General features: G+C 51.0%; 1 protein-coding gene across 9 annotated transcripts in view; it reads left to right on the forward strand.

Annotated features, from left to right (window-relative positions):
• Positions 1 to 18,958, forward strand: part of CACNA1B (calcium voltage-gated channel subunit alpha1 B) — a 196,188-nt gene that overhangs the window by 79,315 nt on the left and 97,915 nt on the right. For all 9 annotated transcript variants that reach the window (XM_041725818.1, XM_041725820.1, XM_041725821.1 and 6 more), the window contains exons 14-18: positions 1,212 to 1,343; positions 1,572 to 1,644; positions 11,510 to 11,627; positions 13,290 to 13,357; positions 16,355 to 16,464. In XM_041725818.1, the coding sequence (XP_041581752.1) occupies positions 1,212 to 1,343; positions 1,572 to 1,644; positions 11,510 to 11,627; positions 13,290 to 13,357; positions 16,355 to 16,464 (501 nt within the window). The remainder of the gene's footprint in view (positions 1 to 1,211; positions 1,344 to 1,571; positions 1,645 to 11,509; positions 11,628 to 13,289; positions 13,358 to 16,354; positions 16,465 to 18,958) is intronic.

The following is an 18,958-nucleotide window of genomic DNA, read 5'->3' on the forward strand; positions in this document are numbered from 1 at the left end:
TACTGAGCCACCCGGCTGCCGCCCCCAGTCTGTTTTAAATCCAAACCTGAGACCATTTGAGGACACGATGGTGTCCCTGCAAGAGAGTTTGGCCAAGAATGTGGCCCATCTAGGGCCACAAATGCTGCTGTGCATCCTCTGTGGCCTCCCCATGCGATGCAGGTACATCACCCTGGGAGGATGCCAGGACAGCCGCCTTCACCTTGGTTGTGAGGCCTGGTGTCCTAGGGCTCTGCTTCCTTCTGGAAGCCAGGCAGCCCCTGTCCTGAAGTGGGCTGGCTTTTCCAGAGTTTTCCTAGCCCATCATGTACCTTGTAAGAGAATCCATGGAACACAAGTGAGCCTCTGTGCCACCAGCAGTAGGGAGGACAGGATTGGAGGGTCCAGGGACACCCAGGGGCAGGGTGAACATGGAGACTGTGATCTGTCCTGCCACTCCTGCTTTTCCAAGGTGCTGGGAGCTTATGTGCAGAGACACAGAGGCATATGGCGTGTCTTTTGGTGGCTGGAGGGAAAGCCACATGCCCTAGCCTTTTCTGGAGGAGCTCCCTAGCCATGGGCATGAGGTTGAACCCCCAGCCTCCCAATGAGCAAGCTGTCAGCAGCCTCAATGACCCCTCTCAGTGGACTTCAATGGGGCCTGTGTGCCCTTGGGAGGCACGAGAGACACAGTATCTGACCTCCAGGAACATTTGAGGAGTGTGGTGGAGAGGTGGGGGTTGTGGGATGCCAGGGGAACGGTCTCACAACACTGCCCCCCACCCTGACCCCCTCCAATCCATGCTGTGTCCTGGGCCCTTGGTGAGAGGGGCATTCACACCTGGGTTTCATGTCACCTATCACAGCACCAAGGACCTGCCCAGGCCATGGGCTGATTACCCTCCACTGCAACTCCTCAGTTTGTGGTCTAGGTGGAGGTTACCCTAAGGCTGCCTGGGTGTGGAGAGGTGGAGAGGGATGGCAGCAATAGGGGCAGCTTTGGGAGATGAGGGCGAGCCCAGCCCTGGATGTGGCTGTACCCCCTGGCGTCCCTGGTGGAGAAGTGCTCTGGCTGCCCATCCAGGTGGGAAGCCTACAGGGTTTAGAAAGTCTGGGAAGCCATAGGTGTGACTGTGAGACCCATGGAGCATGGTGTCAGTGGTGGGTGGCGGGTGTCAGCCAGCTCTGTGGGGGCGCGGCCGGGCGTGGACAGACCGCATCTGCCCTGACAGGTACTGGAGCTCCCTGCGCAACCTGGTGGTGTCTCTGCTAAACTCCATGAAGTCCATCATCAGCCTCCTCTTCCTGCTGTTCCTGTTCATCGTGGTCTTTGCTCTGCTAGGAATGCAGCTATTCGGGGGACAGTAAGTGGGCCTTGGGGGGGTATAGGAGGCTGGGGGCCCTGCCAGGGAGACAGAGCTCAGAGCAGATGTGCTGCCCAAGTGCCCCACACCTGTCTTCTGCCTGGGGGTCCCCTGAGGGGACAACAGCTCCTCACAGCCCCCGCCCAGCCTGGGACAGTGCTGCACACCCGGGTGCCTGGCTGGGCTCCTGGTGGGCAACCTCCTGCCAAGACTTCTTGTTTTCCTCAGGTTTAACTTTAGAGATGAGACCCCGACAACCAACTTTGACACTTTCCCTGCGGCCATTCTCACTGTCTTCCAGGTAAGGCTCCTGGCTCTTAGCGTACTGCTGGCCTGCGTAGCTCTCCAGGTATGGGGAAGGCAGCCTTCCCTGTCAGTGCCTGCACGCCCTGGACAACCTACATTTCAGACAGAACTTTCCAGAAAACAGAAGAGAAGAAGTGGGAGATGAACATAGAGACATTCCCTGGGGTTGTACTGAGTCTAGAGCCTGGGTCTGGAGGGAAACCGGGTCCCAAGAATCATGTATGGTTCCCTGGGGAGCTCAACTGTCCTGTGGCCCTGGGCTTCAAACCACCAACTGGTCCCAGCCCCTGGGACCTCGAGCCACAAGCTGTCTTTTGCCCTTTGAGAATAAAACAGCAAAGCATTCCATGTGCTTCTCCCTCCTGTCAGGCCCAGTGGTCTTTTAGTTCTCTTTTCTGTCTGGAGAACATGCCTGCCACAGCTCCTGGAGAAGCTGAGGTTCTTGGCCTACGTCTCTGTGACGCAGACCTTGTCACTCAGGTGACCTCTGCCCTCTCGGAGAGGTTCCCTTTTGAAGACGCTCTTGGTTGAGCACTTTGACCTCTTGCAGGGCTGTAGCACCCCTAATACCTCCATGACTGGCCTCACTGATAGTATAATGCCGACGTTTCTATCTTATGAAGCCTCCTTGGATACCGTGCCTGCGATTGAGCTGTTGGGATGGATTGTTGTTTTGCTCTGAATGACCCTTAGGGGAGTCCAATCGGCCATGTATGCTCAGGCCAGAGGGCTTAGCTAGCCTCCTGGTCTCTGGGGTTGCTCTTGTTGTCTGAGTTGGGGCCTCTAGCAGAGATCTGCTCAGTGATGGGAAGGAGCTCCTTTCTGCTGTGCGGTGCTAGGGCTGCCCAGCAGGATCTAAAAAGTCAGCAAGGGAATTGGTGGGAATGTGTTTCAGGCACAGTGGGAAGGTGAATGGAGTCAGGGCAGCAAAGGCATAAGGTTTGTGACAGAAGGACTGGCGCTGGTAGATGTCAGATTGGATGGGCCTTCCAGGGCAGACCCAGAGGCTTCACCCAGTGGGAGCAATCTCAGAGACTCCCATAGTAGGGAGGGCACATGAAAGTTAGAGCTCTGCTTTGTTCTGTTTGTTGCAAGAAAGGAGTGAATGTGGTTGGTTAATGGTGGTGGTGTGGGACAGAGGGGAAGAGGAAGTCAGAGTTAGAGGAAAAAGATAGGTTATTATGGTCAGGTGATGCTCTGGTTTAGACCTCAGACCCTCTCTGCTCTGGAGTGGCAATAAGGTAATAAATACATCTAGAAAATAAAAGGACCCAGCCAAGCAGAAAACAAACTGTGGCCCGGAAATGGAGCAGTGAGGAGAGATCCAGAGACCTGGGTCCCTGGGATGTGGTCTGGATGAGGCAGATGGGTTGGACATTAGGGGCATCCCTGTGTGGCCTACCTGACTTGGCACCGGGAAAGGTGTGTGGCCCTTTGAGAAGCATAGGAACAGAGCTAAGAGAGGGTAACTGTGGCTGGAGGAGGACAACAAGGTTGCAGGGGTGGATAGCTGGCCAGGCCAAGCCTTCACTTTCTGTGGATGGTGCTGGACTGGGGCCTGAGACCCCAGGATGGAGCTTGCTTTTGCTTCTGAATGGGGCTGGAGAGGGTAGGGGAGTGTGTGACCAGGAAAAAAACACCCCAAGTCTGCTCATGGTGAGCGTGCAGACTGAACCATGGTGAAACTGACCCCACAGAAGAGGCCTGACAACACCTGCAGTCAGAAGGTGAGCTCACTCCTAAAGAAATGAGAATAAGAGAACAAATGTAGGGGACTTTGCACCAAACGTGCTTGAGATCTACACAGTATTCGAGGAGGAACTTGTAACATGTAACACAAATTTACAAAAGTACCTGAGAACCAAGAACAGGTTGATACGAAAAAGAACTAAGTACAAATCCTAGGAATGAAAAATATTGCCTTTTAAATAGAGAAATAAAGGGTAAACTATACACTGGACACAACCTAAGAAAGGTGAGCTGAAAGGTGTGGAGGAGCATGGGACATGGGTGTGAAGCTGCTATGTCGGGTGAGGGAGACGATGCTAGCACCATCTGGGAGAGTCTTAGAGGGTGTGCACTCAGGCTAACCCAGGTGAACAAAAGTAATGCCAAACCTAGATGTGTTGTGATAAAGAGGAAATCTTAAAAGCAACTCTGGAGAGAGATTCCTCACAGAAGAATGACAGTCTGATGGCAAAGGGTCAGGAGGTGACTTTGAAACACTGGGGGTCAGGCCCCATGACCCAAGAATGCCAATCCAGAGAGCTGAGGTTCAAGCATGAGGTGGAATTGGACATGTTTGCAGGCAAATACGGAGAGTTACCATCTTCCTGATTACCCAAAGCACCACAGATATTTATGTATTTAGTAAAGCCAATGATTCAGAAGAAAAAAAATAACATGACACCCAAGAAGAAATGAAAGACCTGAACCATTTCAGAAATCGAGTGATTAAAAATCTGCTTACCCAAGCCACCATGTTCTGGTAATTTCACAAGTGAATTCTACTAAAATTTGAGAAAGACGTCGTTCCAGTTTTATGCAGATGACTCCAGAGAAGACAAAAGGAAGGCACTCAGTTCACTTTATGAGACTATGGTAACCTTGATTAAAAAAAAAAAAAGACCCTAACTGAACTAACATGAATCTTCTCCTTAGTGACTTACAGAAAGAAACTCCAGCGAGGGAGCTGAAGTGGGGGTGGGGGGTGGCACAAAAAGGGAAACATTTATTTGCAGTAAATAAGGAGCTCACAGGAAATAACTTCCAAAGCTGTGACTCCCCGTGTGGGATGAGTGGGTTCCTTTGATTTAGGGTTCAGAGTTTCGTCATTACAAAGGTGGGCATAAGGTCAGGCACATGTGCTCGGGAAACATGTCTATGCACGCATTGTCTGTTACGCTGACGGGGTTTGCGCTCCTCCTTGGAAGTAGATTTCACACTAGAATGAAGTATAGAAGTAACTGCCCTGCATTGTATGGCCTACCTACGCAGGTAGGGGTCAGGGACTGAGCCCTTCTGTTGCTTTCCTCTGAAGAGATAAGGTTAACATTCTTGTGGAGGAGGAGGCCAGTGGGGGTCTTAGGTCATGGTCACAAACACAGAGACAGAGGGAAGTAGTGACTAACCAAATTAGATACGCCTACAGGTTAATGAACTTGAGTTTATCCTAGAAACATGCAAGATGACCTAACATTGGAAAGTCTATTAATGTAATTCATCATTTTAGCCAATTAAGGAAAAACCATGTCATCAGAAAAAATATGTGAACCCGGCAAGAGCATGGCACAGAGTGAGAGGGCAGGAGAAACAAACCTGGGAGATATGTTGTTCACTGTTGAGGCTGGATGACCAGCATGAGGAGATTCATCACACTCTCTACTTTATGTATGTCTGAAAATGTGCATAATGCATCCTTTTCTAAAAAAGTAAAATTGCATGATAAAACCTAACACTCTTTTCAAGTAAAAACTCTTAGCAGATTATGCTGGTCTCAGTGGCCTTGGTGTAATAGGACAAGAAAATAGGAAATGCAATTTCTCAGGGTTGACAAAGAAAGAATAGTCACAGCCAAAATATTTGTATACACCGAAAACTCAAATGTTGTGATTGCAGATGGTGTGGGATGATTTGGTTATCCACAGAGCAAAATGTGAAAATTGAATTTCTATGACAATCTACTTTGTTCTAGATTTGAAATCAGTTTGGATAGATTAAGACTTAAATGTGAAGAGCAAATCTGAAGTTTTAGAAGGACGTGCAGGAGTGTGATGGTACTAACTCAAGGCATGAAAGTCCCTCTTAAAATATAAGAAGCACAGATCATAAAGGAAAATATTGACAAATTAGACTGTTAAAATAGAAATTTCGGTGCATCAAAAGATACCACAGATAGATGACTCTGAGAAGACATTTCCACAGTGTTACAATAACCACTGGAAGGTTAGTGTCCAGAACTTCCACAAATCAAAGAGAAAAGACAAATAACGTCATAGGAAAAGGCAGAGTGTAAACAAGTGTACCAGAGGAGAGGAAGTTGAATGAGTTCTCTGATGAATAAACCTGTGAGAACTATTACTGGTGTTGCTAGAGATACAAATTAAACCCACCATGAGACAACCTCTCCACCTGTCAGTTTAGCAGAAATTAAGAAATCTAATATCAAGTTTTAGAGAAGATGTGGAGAAATAGGGATTCCTTTATGCTGCTGGTGGGTTGGTGGAATGAGTGTGGGTAGTAATTCCATAAAATCTAATAACTAGAACTTGCATATGGGTGGTTCTTGTCGTGGGTCTGTGCTCTGGAAAGTCTCCTGCCCAGTTGTACAAGGAGATCCATGTGAGACATCAGGGCAGCATTATTTATAATAGCAAAAAACAGAAGTCACAGAAATGCTCATCATCACAAGAATGGATAAAAAAAAGTGTGCCGTATGATCTATAGAGCAGGAAAATGAGCGACCTAGAATTAAAAGCATTAACATGGATGAATCTCACAAATAGAATATTAAGCAAAAAAAATGAGTAAGATTAAGAATAATACACAACATATGATACCATTTGAATAAGGACGAAATCATGCAAAACAATATCGTTTATGGCATACGTGTGGTGAAAGTATAAAGGCTTGCATGGGAATGATAATAGCAGACTTGGGTGATGGGGGAGTTCCACCCACGGGGCGCCACCTTCTTTTGAATGCTGTGGTTCTCAAGCCAGGTAGTGGGTATAGAGAGGTTGGTTAAAAATTATTCATCATCCCTTTCTGAGTGTTTGAAATAGTACATAATTAAAAAGTCAAAGGATACAAAAAGAGAAACTAAGAAATCATCCAAAAGAAGGCTGGCACAATATTCACATAAGCCAAAGCAGAAGTTAAGGGAAAAAAAGCTTTTGGAAAAATAAATAAATATATTAAATAACAACGAAGAGAAGGCCGCAGTCATGAGCCTGCCTGACCTAAAAACTTGGCCTAAAAATACACTGAGCAAAAACTGCCAGAAGCACGTGGAAATGCCCATCTTACAAGAGGGTTGTTAATACATTTCTATCAAACTGCAGGAGGAGGCTGACATCTGTGGACTCTGCACCCAGCTGACAGCAAACAAGACAGTCTTCATTTGGGGCACACAGGGCATTTGTGGAAACTGACTATATGTTCAGTACCCCAGGAAATTCCTATGAATATCGAAGAACTGTCATGCTATAGAACACATTCCTGATGTAATGTAAATAAATACACAGACCTTGTGGAAAAAGTCATTTAAAATCTTCCCCCAGGTTTGAAAGCTGAAGGGCCAAGCTAAAGAAGACATCACAACGGACCTTATGAAATACTTGGAAGTGAACGATGACATCAAAACTTATGGAATGAGGTGGAAGTAATACTTAGAGGAAAGTTTATGAATGATCTTAAATGCAATGATCAAGATAAAAGAAAGACTGGAAATAAGCTAGTGATATACTCACTTCATAAACCTAGAAAAGAAAACAGGTAAACCAAAGAAAAATTGAAAGCAGGGAAAAAATGGTTAATAAGCAGATATTAGTGACACAAAACTAAAACACCAAGGCAACAAAATTATTAAAAAAAAAAAAAAACTTGCTCTCGGGAAGACTAATACGGCACCTCTGCAACACTGGTCAAGAGAAAATGCACAAAAGTATACCCCGGAAGGGAGGCATACCTACAGGAATGGGAGAGGTTGTCTTAAATCCCAAACAATATGGCCAGAGGTTTGAAAAGTAAGATGAAACATGCACTTTATTATTATTTTTTTAATTAATTTTTATTGGTGTTCAATTTACCAACATACAGAAAAACACCCAGTGCTCATCCCGTTAAGTGTCCGCCTCAGTGCCCGTCACCCATTCCCCTCCAACACCCGCCCTCCTCCCCTTCCACCACCCCTAGTTCATTTCCCCGAGTTAGGAGTCTTTATGTTCTGTCTCCCTTCCTGATATTTCCCAACATTTCTTTTCCCTTCCTTTATATTCCCTTTCACTATTATTTATATTCCCCAAATGAATGAGAACATACACTGTTTGTCCTTCTCCGATTGACTTATTTCACTCAGCATAATACCCTCCAGTTCCATCCACGTTGAAGCAAATGGTGGGTATTTGTCGTTTCTAATTGCTGAGTAATATTCCATTGTATACATAAACCACATCTTCTTTATCCATTCATCTTTCGATGGACACCGAGGCTCCTTCCGCAGTTTGGCTATTGTGGACATTGCTGATAGAAACATCGGGGTGCAGGTGTCCCGACGTTTCATTGCATCTGTATCTTTGGGGTAAATCCCCAACAGTGCAATTGCTGGGTCGTAGGGCAGGTCTATTTTTAACTCTTTGAGGAACCTCCACACAGTTTTCCAGAGTGGCTGCACCAGTTCACATTCCCACCAACAGTGTAAGAGGGTTCCCTTTTCTCCGCATCCTCTCCAACATTTGTGGTTTCCTGCCTTGTTAATTTTCCCCATTCTCACTGGTGTGAGGTGGTATCTCATTGTGGTTTTGATTTGTATTTCCCTGATGGCAAGTGATGCAGAGCATTTTCTCATGTGCATGTTGGCCATGTCCATGTCTTCCTCTGTGAGATTTCTCTTCATGTCTTTTGCCCATTTCATGATTGGATTGTTTGTTTCTTTGGTGTTGAGTTTAATAAGTTCTTTATAGATTTTGGAAACTAGCCCTTTATCTGATATGTCATTTGCAAATATCTTCTCCAATTCTGTAGGTTGTCTTTTAGTTTTGTTGACTGTATCCTTTGCTGTGCAAAAGCTTCTTATCAAAAAAAAAAAAAAAAAAAAAAACAAAAAAAACAAAAGCTTCTTATCTTGATGAAGTCCCAATAGTTCATTTTTGCTTTTGTTTCTTTTGCCTTCGTGGATGTATCTTGCAAGAAGTTACTGTGGCCGAGTTCAAAAAGGGTGTTGCCTGTGTTCTCTTCTATGATTTTGATGGACTCTTGCCTCACATTTAGATCTCTCATCCATTTTGAGTTTATCTTTGTGTATGGTGAAAGAGAGTGGTCCAGTTTCATTCTTCTGCATGTGGATGTCCAATTTCCCCAGCACCATTTATTGAAGAGACTGTCTTTCTTCCAATGGATAGTCTTTCCTCCTTTATCGAATATTAGATGAACATAAAGTTCAGGGTCCACTTCTGGGTTCTCTATTCTGTTCCATTGATCTATGTGTCTGTTTTTGTGCCAGTACCACACTGTCTTGATGACCACAGCTTTGTAGTACAACCTGAAATCTGGCATTGTGATGCCCCCAGCTATGGTTTTCTTTTTTAAAATTCCCCTGGCTATTCGGGGTCTTTTCTGATTCCACACGAATCTTAAAATAATTTGTTCTAACTCTCTGAAGAAAGTCCATGGTATTTTGATAGGGATTGCATTAAACGTGTAAATTGCCCTGGGTAACATTGACATTTTCACAATATTAATTCTGCCAATCCATGAGCATGGAATATTTTTCCATCTCTTTGTGTCTTCCTCAATTTCTTTCAGAAGTGTTCTATAGTTTTTAGGGTATAGATCTTTTACCTCTTTGGTTAGGTTTATTCCTAGGGATCTTATGCTTTTGGGTGCAACTGTAAATGGGATTGACTCCTTAATTTCTCTTTCTTCAGTCTCATTGTTAGCGTATAGAAATGCTATTGATTTCTGGGCATTGATTTTGTATCCTGCCATGCTACCAAATTGCTGTATGAGTTCTAGCAATCTTGGGGTGGAGGCTTTTGGGTTTTCTATGTAGAGTATCATGTCATCGGCGAAGAGGGAGAGTTTGACTTCTTCTTTGCCAATTTGAATGCCTTTAATGTCTTTTTGAAACATGCACTTTAGTAGGAAAACCTCAAAGACGTAAAGTAGCTCAAGAGGGAATGAAAAACCTGGGTAGCTTTCTAACCATGAAAGACAAGGGATCTGTAGAGCTCTTTCCCTGCCCTGGGCCTGGCATGTGTAAGGTGAGCCTTACCAAGTCCATACAGTTCACTTGTGCCACAGAACACAAAATCAACATTCAAAAATGTGGCTTTTCTATGTGATGTAACCATTCAAGTAAAAAATTCAAGGAAAATGAAAGATTTCATTCCAGAGGCAACAAAAGCTGTAAGGCACCCAGAAATCTGCAAACAGTATATAAGACTTTTATGGGTGAAATTATGACTTGTTATCAAAGGACCTACAGTTCTGGGCTCACAGGGGGTATATTTAAAATGGGGAGGCCTGAAAGGGGTCTGTTCTCCGAATTTAATTTCTTGGAATTCAGCATATTGATAATGTGGACAGGTCAATGTCCATGGATAGCCAAAGTGGTTCAGGAAGGAGGGGTTTGCCTCACTGTGTGTCGTGAATGTTTACAAAGCTACGGTGGGAGGATCCTGAGGTGTGAGGGCAGACCAGAGAACCCAGAAACAAGGCCAGGCTACATGGGGAGCTGGCCATAGGAAGAGGCTGGGCACAGAATATCTCAAAAAGTGGGTCTGAAAACTGGCTTTCTGCTGGGGAAAAGCCGATCTCCGGGTCCATGGATACACAGAGTGGTAACCATACACTGCAAGTGGATTAGAAATCCACCTGTGAAGGACCAGATTTCAAAGTGGTTCGAAGAAGACATAAGAGTATTTGTAGGAATATTTGTAATATTTGTAGGAATTTGTAGGGGAAGAATTTCTCAGCTGCTTCACAGTTTGTCAGGACAGAGACATGAGCTGCAAGCATGTGTAGTCGCTCCTGCAGATGGAGGGTGACAATGAGCCAGAGGATGTGTGGAAGTGTCACCATCAGCATGAGGAAGACGAGTCCAGGAGACCCCAGAAGATGACCCTGACCCACTGGCCCTCTCGCCCCTGTGATGATGCAGCTTAGGGTGCACACTTTGGAAATGTCTCGTGAAATCAGAGGTGCACCCGCCTGCTGCCTGGCCACCCCAGGTGTGTGCAGACCTTTCACATGTTCGCTGAGGCTCAGTGGCAAATCCCTGGAAAGAAGGAAGGTGCCCGTTGGGAGGCACATGGGTGGATGGCCTGCAGGGACCCTGTGGGGTGGGGGGATGGGAGTAAGCTCATTTGCATGCCTTGTACAGACAAACCTCAAAGATACGGTGCTGGGTGAGGATGACCAGATGAAGAATGGTGTGTGCAGTCTCATATCTTCCCACGAGCATTTAAGGCATGTGTGGTGTATTTTGCATGTAAATGCATGTGTGTGGTGTAGGGGGAGCCCTGCTGGCATGGTTCCCCCCAGCTTTGTGACTGGGGTCTTCAGGTGGGAGTGACTGTGGGCAGTGGGATGCAAATGGACAGATGTGAGCTGGATTCGTTTTGACAGGTAGACACGTGAACGTCTGTTTTTTATCTTCTTGTACTTTCCAAAAATACAGTAGCAAAGACCCACATGGTTCCCGGTGGGGCAAGGATTGCATTTGGCCACACTTGCCAGACCCACTGTCCCCTGGACTGTCCCGTCAGGGCCTGGTGGCTCTGGGAGCAGGGCGCTTTGTCCTCCCGGCCCGGCCTCATTTCTCCAGCTTGTTGCTACAATCCTCTTCCTTGCCTTTGCTCACACTTCCCTTCAGTGTGGTGCTTCCTTTCCTTCCATTTTTGGCCAAAAAGCTAGAACATAGTCATCTTTTGAGGCCTGACTCAGCTTAGCAGCAGCCTTGTCTTTCTGGAAGTTTCTCTGGAGGACCCTGGGCCACCTTGGCCTCTGGAAGCACCATCTAGGAATCTGTGTGCAGGTGTGCCCCAGGGCTCCTGGGATGCAGCCGTGTCTTGACCCTGAGTGTGCATGTGGGTAAAGGCAGCCACGCAGGCATGCCCTGTGGTGCTGTCCCTCCACAGATCCTAACAGGAGAGGACTGGAATGCGGTGATGTATCACGGGATCGAGTCACAAGGCGGAGTCAGCAAAGGCATGTTCTCCTCCTTTTACTTCATCGTCCTGACGCTGTTTGGAAATTGTATCCTTCTGCATGGCTGGGGTACAGCCTGGTCAGTGGTTGGCTGGGGCCCGCTTCTCCCACTTCCCCCAGGAGGACGGGAAGGGGGTTGTTGAGGGCCAGGACACGTGAAGCATCAGTGGGGTCCCACGGCTGGGGAGGGAGATTGGGGCTGAGCAGAGGCATTCAGGCTCTCATGCTCCTCCACACGTCTACATCCCCCAATCGAAGCTCAGGGTCTAGTGCACAGATATGTGTGCTGACGCTATGGCTTGGGACCTAACTTTGAGCCATGCCATAGCAAACACCCTGCAGAGCCTGGAGAAAGGTCTGAGCTGGCTGCAAGCACCTGTGGGTTGTCTTCTCCCAGACTGACCTATGGGCTTGGCCTCCTCTCCCTGTGTGAGCACCTGGACACCTGCCCCTGCCTTGCTGGCTCTCATGCCAGCCTATGACCTGGGACCCTGCGCACTCTGTTCTCTTGGCCTCCACTGGCCTGTCCTTCCCACTGCGGCTCCGATCAGCCCTGGACCCAGGGCAGGGGGCCCTGCCTCCCTCAGGGCTGAGCATGAGGCCCAGGAAAGAGTCAGGGGGCTTGGGAGGGGCAGGGCTCACATCCCTGTTTAGCAGGTGGCAGGGACCTGGGTGCTGGTGGGGAGGAAACCCCAAAGTGGCAGTCATGCTTATCAGGGAAGGAAGGGGCCTACAGCTTGGCCTCAGATGGGGGACAGGGTTGAGACTAAGTGGGGTCCACAGGGAGGTGCCCCCCCCAACTAAGCAGCAGCCCAAGGCTCATCGCAGCTCCTTCTGATGCTACACAGGCCGGGTGTGTCAGTGGTCAGGCCTTGGGCTGGCCAATGGGAATCCATTCTTCTGCCACCACATCTCTCTGGCTGAGGTTCTCTGGGGTGGTGGTGGCTGTGCTTAGCATGGGGAAGCGGCCCCCAGCCTCAGTGTCCTGTCCTTGGGGCCCTGCTGGAGCCCTGAGCGCCATGCCTGTTAGGTGGTGCCCTGGCATGTGGGCGCCTTTCCCTGCAGGGCTGGGTCCAGACCAGCAATAGGTCTGTTGCTGCTGCTCAAGCCTCGCACTGGTGGGAACCGTCGAGGCCTGGGTGGGGAGGGGTGGAGGTGAATCCCAGGCCCATGGTGCAAGAGGCCACCTTGAGGGTGTGACTTGGCACCCTGAGGATGTTGCCAATGTCTGAGACAGCCTGCTTGCTTAAGGAGAAGGTGCTGGGCTACACCCAGGCCTGCTGCTCAACATCCCACAACAACGGAGGGATGGCTCCAAACGTCAGCAGAGCCAAGGAATGAGCTGACACCTGGGGAAGGCCTGAGTCTGTGGGAGTGGCGCTGAGGCAGGGCACAGAGTGCAGGGAGGGGACAGTTCCAGGGAGGGGCTGCTCTCAGGACAGGGGCTTGTGGGAAGAGGTGCCTAGGGACATTGAAATGACCCGGGTGAGTGCCCGATCTGAGAGATGGGAAGGTGGTACAGGGCAGCAGCTCTGGTCGCTGAGCTGGGCTGTGTCTGGAGTAACAGGGTCCTGAGGAGCAGGGGGATTGAGGGGCGTGTGGCCACCAAGGAAAGGAGGTTGAGGGAGATGGGGTTCTTCTCCCCATGGGGAAGCCACAGGACTCTGGATGGGGGCAGAAGGGCTCCTTTCCTTAGCTGGAGCCAACCAGACACGCTACTGAATGTCTTCCTGGCCATCGCCGTGGACAACCTTGCCAATGCTCAGGAGCTGACCAAGGTATGTGCACGGGGACGCCGCCTGCAGCTGGGAGGAGCCAGAGGGACAGGGGCAGCAGGCCGTGTCACTAGGCCTGAGCCCAGACATCCATGAAGAGCACCAGGCCAGGGTTCAGGATCCATGTGACCACTGTCCAGGGGAGCCTCCTCAAGGTCCCAGATAGGTAGAGGTTAGGCTGCCCCTCGGGTGTGGCACATGGTGCTGAGGAAGCTGAAGGTACCATACCTGGATGGGCAGCTCTTGGGGAAGCTAAGACCTGTAAAGAGTGGCCAGGAAGGCAGGAGGGAGGATGAGGACCAGGAGGTGCGGCCTAGAGATGACCCTAAGTGGTAGGGGGCAGACTGCATTGGCCTAGGTGTCAAAGACCAGGGGGAGGTGTGGCTGAAGGAAGGGGCAGTTGTTCCCCAGCCAGAGGGATGCATCAGGTGGGCTTAAGGGACATCCACCCATGAAGGCCCTAAAGGGAGGTGTGGGATTGTCTGTGCTTGTCCCTGGGCCATGAGCCTCTGTGGGCAGTCCGAGTGTGCACAGTGGAGCTTGGGTGGTTCCGTCCTTAGATGCTGGGCCTGGAGGAGCAGCTGCTGCCCCTGGTCAGCTCGTCTGAGCCTCAGCAGGACAGCCTCTTCTCCCGGCGGTACCCAGCAGGCAGCATCTAATACTCATCTCTCATCCTTGAACCTGGCGGGGGATGTGATTACATGTGTCTTCCCCTATGGCTTCCTTCTTGATGACACAGCCCCCTGCCTGGTTACCTTCACCCTCACACCATGGATGGTGTAGCTGGGTTTCCTGCTGCTTTGGCCTCAGGCTTGTGCTTTAACCCGCTCTGGCTTCCAGTGTGGGGGGTATGGCTGCAGGAGTCCCTGCCCTCCTGGCTGAGCGTGTGGCCTGTTGGGGCACGGTTGGGGGGGAGAACCCTTGTATCCACAGAGCACTCCTCTTTGAGTGTGTGTCTATGTGCTGGAGCTCACACCTATGCACATCCCTGTGTGTGTCTGATGAAGTCCAGCCCTAACCACCTAGCACGTCCTGGCTCTCACACCGAGGAAGGCACACCTGTGCTACTCTGCTTCTGGTGGTGTGTGTGGTCCAGTGCCCCTGCTGCCCCCACCCTGCTCTCTGGAAGGATGGCTCCAGGTGGATGCAGGCCTAGTCAGCGTGTCTTCCTTTGCTCCTGCTCAGACTTCCTCTCTTCCTGGCACAGATGCAGGCTGTGGCAGTGCCTGTGGGTACAGATGCCTCCCTTGCTCTGGCAGCTGCCTTCCCAGGACCTGGAAGGCCCACTGGGCTGCTCATTTCTGCTGTTGGCCAGGACTCAGCCCTCTAGGAGTGGCTGGAGAATGACTGTCCCTGGCTCCTGGCTGGGCTCCTGGCTGGGCTAATGGGGGCACAGGTGGGTGGGGGGAGAACCCTTGTATCCACAGAGCACATCTTGGTGTCAGGATTTCCAGGACCATGTGAACTGGGGCTGCCCAGGAGCACCGGCTGTCTTGGGGCAGGGCTGAGCTTGAGAGCCCCAAGTTCTCACTGTCTCTTCAAGTTGTGCTGTGGGTGAAGACATGTCAGAGAGGTGATGTCCTTGGGACCCTGTCTCCAGGAACAGACCGCTTGTGCAATGGCACTTTTGGGCCACCTGACCTAATTCAGGAATTCCCTTTCTTTGGGAGTTGGGGCAGGCAGAGGCCTCACTGTATCAGGCTGTGGGGCATTTCCTGGGATGGGTATCTCTCCTTATGTTCCCAGAATGTATTACAGCATCAGGTTCTTTTCAAAGTGAAAATAAACTCAGTGGAGTTTGTAGAAACTCATCCTCTGCCCTGGAGGGCTGTCGACCAGGGTGGAGTCCATAGTTTAAAGACGGACCTCGGGGGGCAAAAAATAGATGGACCTCGATAGGGGAATTCTGTGATAGATCAGGCTTTGCTTCCTCTTTGGGGCCTCAAGCTTGAGGACCTCTTCAGTATGGTGGAGAATCTGCAGGCAGCTAACAGGGGTCTTAGTTTTTGTCATTTTGGGGGCCTTTAGGAGAAGATTTTGGACATTTTGGGCCACACTGGGAATGCCACTTTCCATGGAAGCCAGGCAGGCCAGGGAATTGGGGTTTTTTTGGAGAAAATAATGGTGGTTTCAGCAGTCTAGTTGGATGACGTGGAGGCCTTGGTTTTCCTTCCTGGGCCCACGGGCTTAGCCCAGAGCTTTTCATCCAGATCCCAGGAGCAGAGCATGTTGGTTTTGCCTATGACATGGGGTCGGCCAAAAGGCCTGCCCAGGTGTCCACTCCCCTTCCCGGAGGGCAGAGACAGGTCAGGTTATCTGTACATGTGTCAGAGAGCTGTGGGGTCCTCCCCAGGAGTTCGGTGGTGGAGGGAACACAGTCAGACACTGTGAGTGGCTGTCCAGGCGGATACAGGGAGGGACTTTCTCCAGTCACAGCTGGGGACAGGTAGGAAAGCTCAGAGACTGGGAGGTGCCCCTGCTAGACCCACTCCTGGTGACAATTCCTGCGGGCCATGCTGGGCCAGGACCTAGGTTCAGGGTGTAGAGACCCATCCTTTGCTTTTACTCATGGCTCTGGGGCAGAGACTAACTTCTCTGCCAAGTGACAGGTCCAAGTGACAGGTTCGTCCTGTGGTGGAGGGGCAGCAGGTGAGAAGAAAGGACGGATGGGCTTGCATTTGGACAGTACCAAGTCTGAAATGCTGTGGGACAAGCATGTAGGCAGCAGCTGGGTCCCTGCGGCTTCAGCTCAGGAGTGGGGGTGTAAGTCACCAGCTATGAGCACCTGGGAGACAGCCCATGGCGAAAGGTGTTGAGGCAGGTACAGAAAGGGCGGGGGGGTCCCTGAAGGCTACCAGGGAGCTCAATGCTGGAGCTGCTGCCTGGCCCGCAGGTTCAGAGGGCAGGAAGGACTCAGAGACCACGAGAGGAAGAGCTGATGCCGTCAGCACAGATGCAGCACTCCCAAGGCTAGCTGCACCCTTCTGTCTGTTCAAACAGGACGAAGAGGAGATGGAAGAAGCAGCCAATCAGAAGCTTGCTCTGCAAAAGGCCAAAGAAGTGGCTGAAGTCAGCCCCATGTCTGCTGCAAACATCTCCATCGCTGCTGCGTAAGGCTCTTGGGGGTGGATAGCGGGGTGGTGGGTGGGGGCTGCTGCAGAGTCTGGCAGCTGGGTCCTCAGCAGAACACTCCTTCTGGGGGCTTTCTCAGTTTCCCTTGCGTTGGCTGGAGCCTCTTAGGACATAGCCCCCTCCCCACCCCCAGGAGCTGTGATAAGAAGGAATGGCTCCCCTCCTGGGGGAGCTTTTGAGAAGAGGTTTCATCAGGAAGAACCTTCACGGCAACTCCCAAGTTGAGCTGGAGCAGGGTGTGGCAGTGCATGGCTCTCCCATCATGGGTAGGATTGGCTCTGATTCACTCCTCAGCAGTCCTGGGTGGCTCCCGTGAGCCAGAGGATTCCAGCTTCAGGAGCCCGAGAGACTTCATGCAGTTTCCCAAATGGCTTTGAGGTTTTGGTACAGGAACAGAGGTCAAGGGGAAGCCTTGATGAGGAGAAAAGGCGAAGGCAGGGCTGAGGATTCCCTGGTGCAGCTGGGCCTCATGACATGTTGCAGAGCCACATTTGGAAGTGTTAGGGCCTTCAGAGTTGGGACAGAGTGCCCAGCCCAGGGCCAAAGGCTGCAGTGTCCTGGGGGAGGTCGCCGCTGGGGGCAGGGAGGAATGGAAGGTGGGAGGAAAGTCTGGCCTAACGTCGGGGTGGCTGTGAGAGAGCACAGAGAAGCTCTTTTGTTGGAAGCTTGCTCTCTAGGCCAGGCCAAGTCCATCTGGAGCTGCTGACATATCTTGGGTGGCACGCCCACCCCACCACATAGCTTCTACCTCCCATGCTAGTCCCGCTAGCCTCCCTCCCTCTCCGGGTTCCCTAGGACCAGCCAGAGGTATGTCTGTGGTGACACATGCATCTGTGCTGCTGGGTATGCTGGCATGTGGATGAGTTTGCTGGGAGCGTGGGTGTGCAGGTATGAGTGTGTGTGCACATCATGCAGCCCTATTCTGGTCTGGCTGTCCCCAGGGTAATGGCCTGGGTTCTAGGAAGGCCTTGTGCAGAGGACCAGCCCCTCAGCCAAGTAGGAAGCCCTGGCCTCTGGAGAAGAAGCAGCTAGAGGAGTTACGGGCCCCTGGCGGGTCTGGGCAGGGATGCAGGAGGCCTGCGGGGAGCCAGGCAGGACACGGAGTCGGAGTTGTTACACAGCTGCTGGGTGGCTTGGTGTCCAGTTGTCTCTGCGTTTTGTTTGGCCGATTCAATGACTTGGTCGGCTTGGTCCTGGGCTTGCTCTGAGGAGGTTGTGGTGATCCAGCAGACAGCCCCTTCTGGAGCTTCGTAGACTGCTGGTGGTCTGCTTTAGCAGAGGTTGCAGGTGAGCCTTTCGCATATTCATTGGGTCTTACGGGTTTCTGTTTGGCATTTGCCTCTTCTGCTCTGGGAGCTGAGTGCACTTGCCCCCCAGGCCCCATACCTGCCAGAGCTGCCTATACCTTAGGGGTTTGTGGCAGGTCTCCATTCCCACTGGGGCTGAGACCCCAGAGAGGCAGGCACGGGGGCCCTCAGTACAACCCTGGAGACCATGTCAGGCCACCAAGGAAGGTCTGGAGGTTCCTTATCTGGGGACACTGCTACGTAGGTACAGGGCTGCACAGGGCATGCCCAGGGTATCTGACAATACCAGCTGTTGGCCTGGTCACCACCCTGTGCTGCTTTTCTCCTGGCAGGGCTCCTGGGGATGCACAGGTGTGTTGCCTCATGGTGGCTCCTGAGCTTGGTGTCAGCTCATTCCTGTTGTGCCAGCCTGCAGTGTGTCCAGGCATGGGCTCTGTGCTCCCCTTCTTGGGCTAGCTGTAGGCCCTGCAGGTTCTCTGGGGATATAGGTGCTGGAGCTTTGTCCTGTACGGCATGTCCCCAGTCTGCCTCTGTCACACACGGCCGTCAGCGTGATGTGGTCACTGAAGATCCTGCCTACTGGGCCAGGTCTCAATTCCTGGGTGTGTGTGGGACAAGGTGTTGGTGTTTGCTTTCCTGTTTGTATGGAGACCTCTGAGCCCTGGAAGCTGAGGCTCAGGCTCCTGTCTGTCTGTTCACTGCCCCCCACCCTCCCAGCTGTTTCTGCTCTCCTGGTGAGTCATATTGGGTGGACAGGCGGCTCCTGCTTCTTCCCCCTCTGCTGGGCTGGGGTGAGAGCGAGATCCCTGCGTGACACGCATCTCCATGCTGCTCCCCACAGCCATGCTGTGTGGTCTGTAAAGTGAGAGGACTGGTCCAGAAATTCTCTGTGATGCCTTGGGTGCTGAGGGGCCCTTACTGTCTTTAATGTTGAGAGGCTCCCCTGGGCTGTGTAGCTTCACCCAAGGGGCTCCATGCCCCGTCCCTTGGAGTTGGGCTGCAGCCTCAGGTGACCGGTGGGGAAGGGATGTTAGGGGTGACAGCTCTCTGCTGTCACCCTTTTCCTCACCTGGACTTCCAAGTGCTGCTGCACACACTCACTCACACCCTTCACTCAGCTTCCATGATTCACAGTCCCCAACAGTCACTGACACATGCACTCATG

This window comes from Vulpes lagopus, chromosome 12 (assembly GCF_018345385.1).
Source record: "Vulpes lagopus strain Blue_001 chromosome 12, ASM1834538v1, whole genome shotgun sequence".
Taxonomy (NCBI): domain Eukaryota; kingdom Metazoa; phylum Chordata; class Mammalia; order Carnivora; family Canidae; genus Vulpes; species Vulpes lagopus.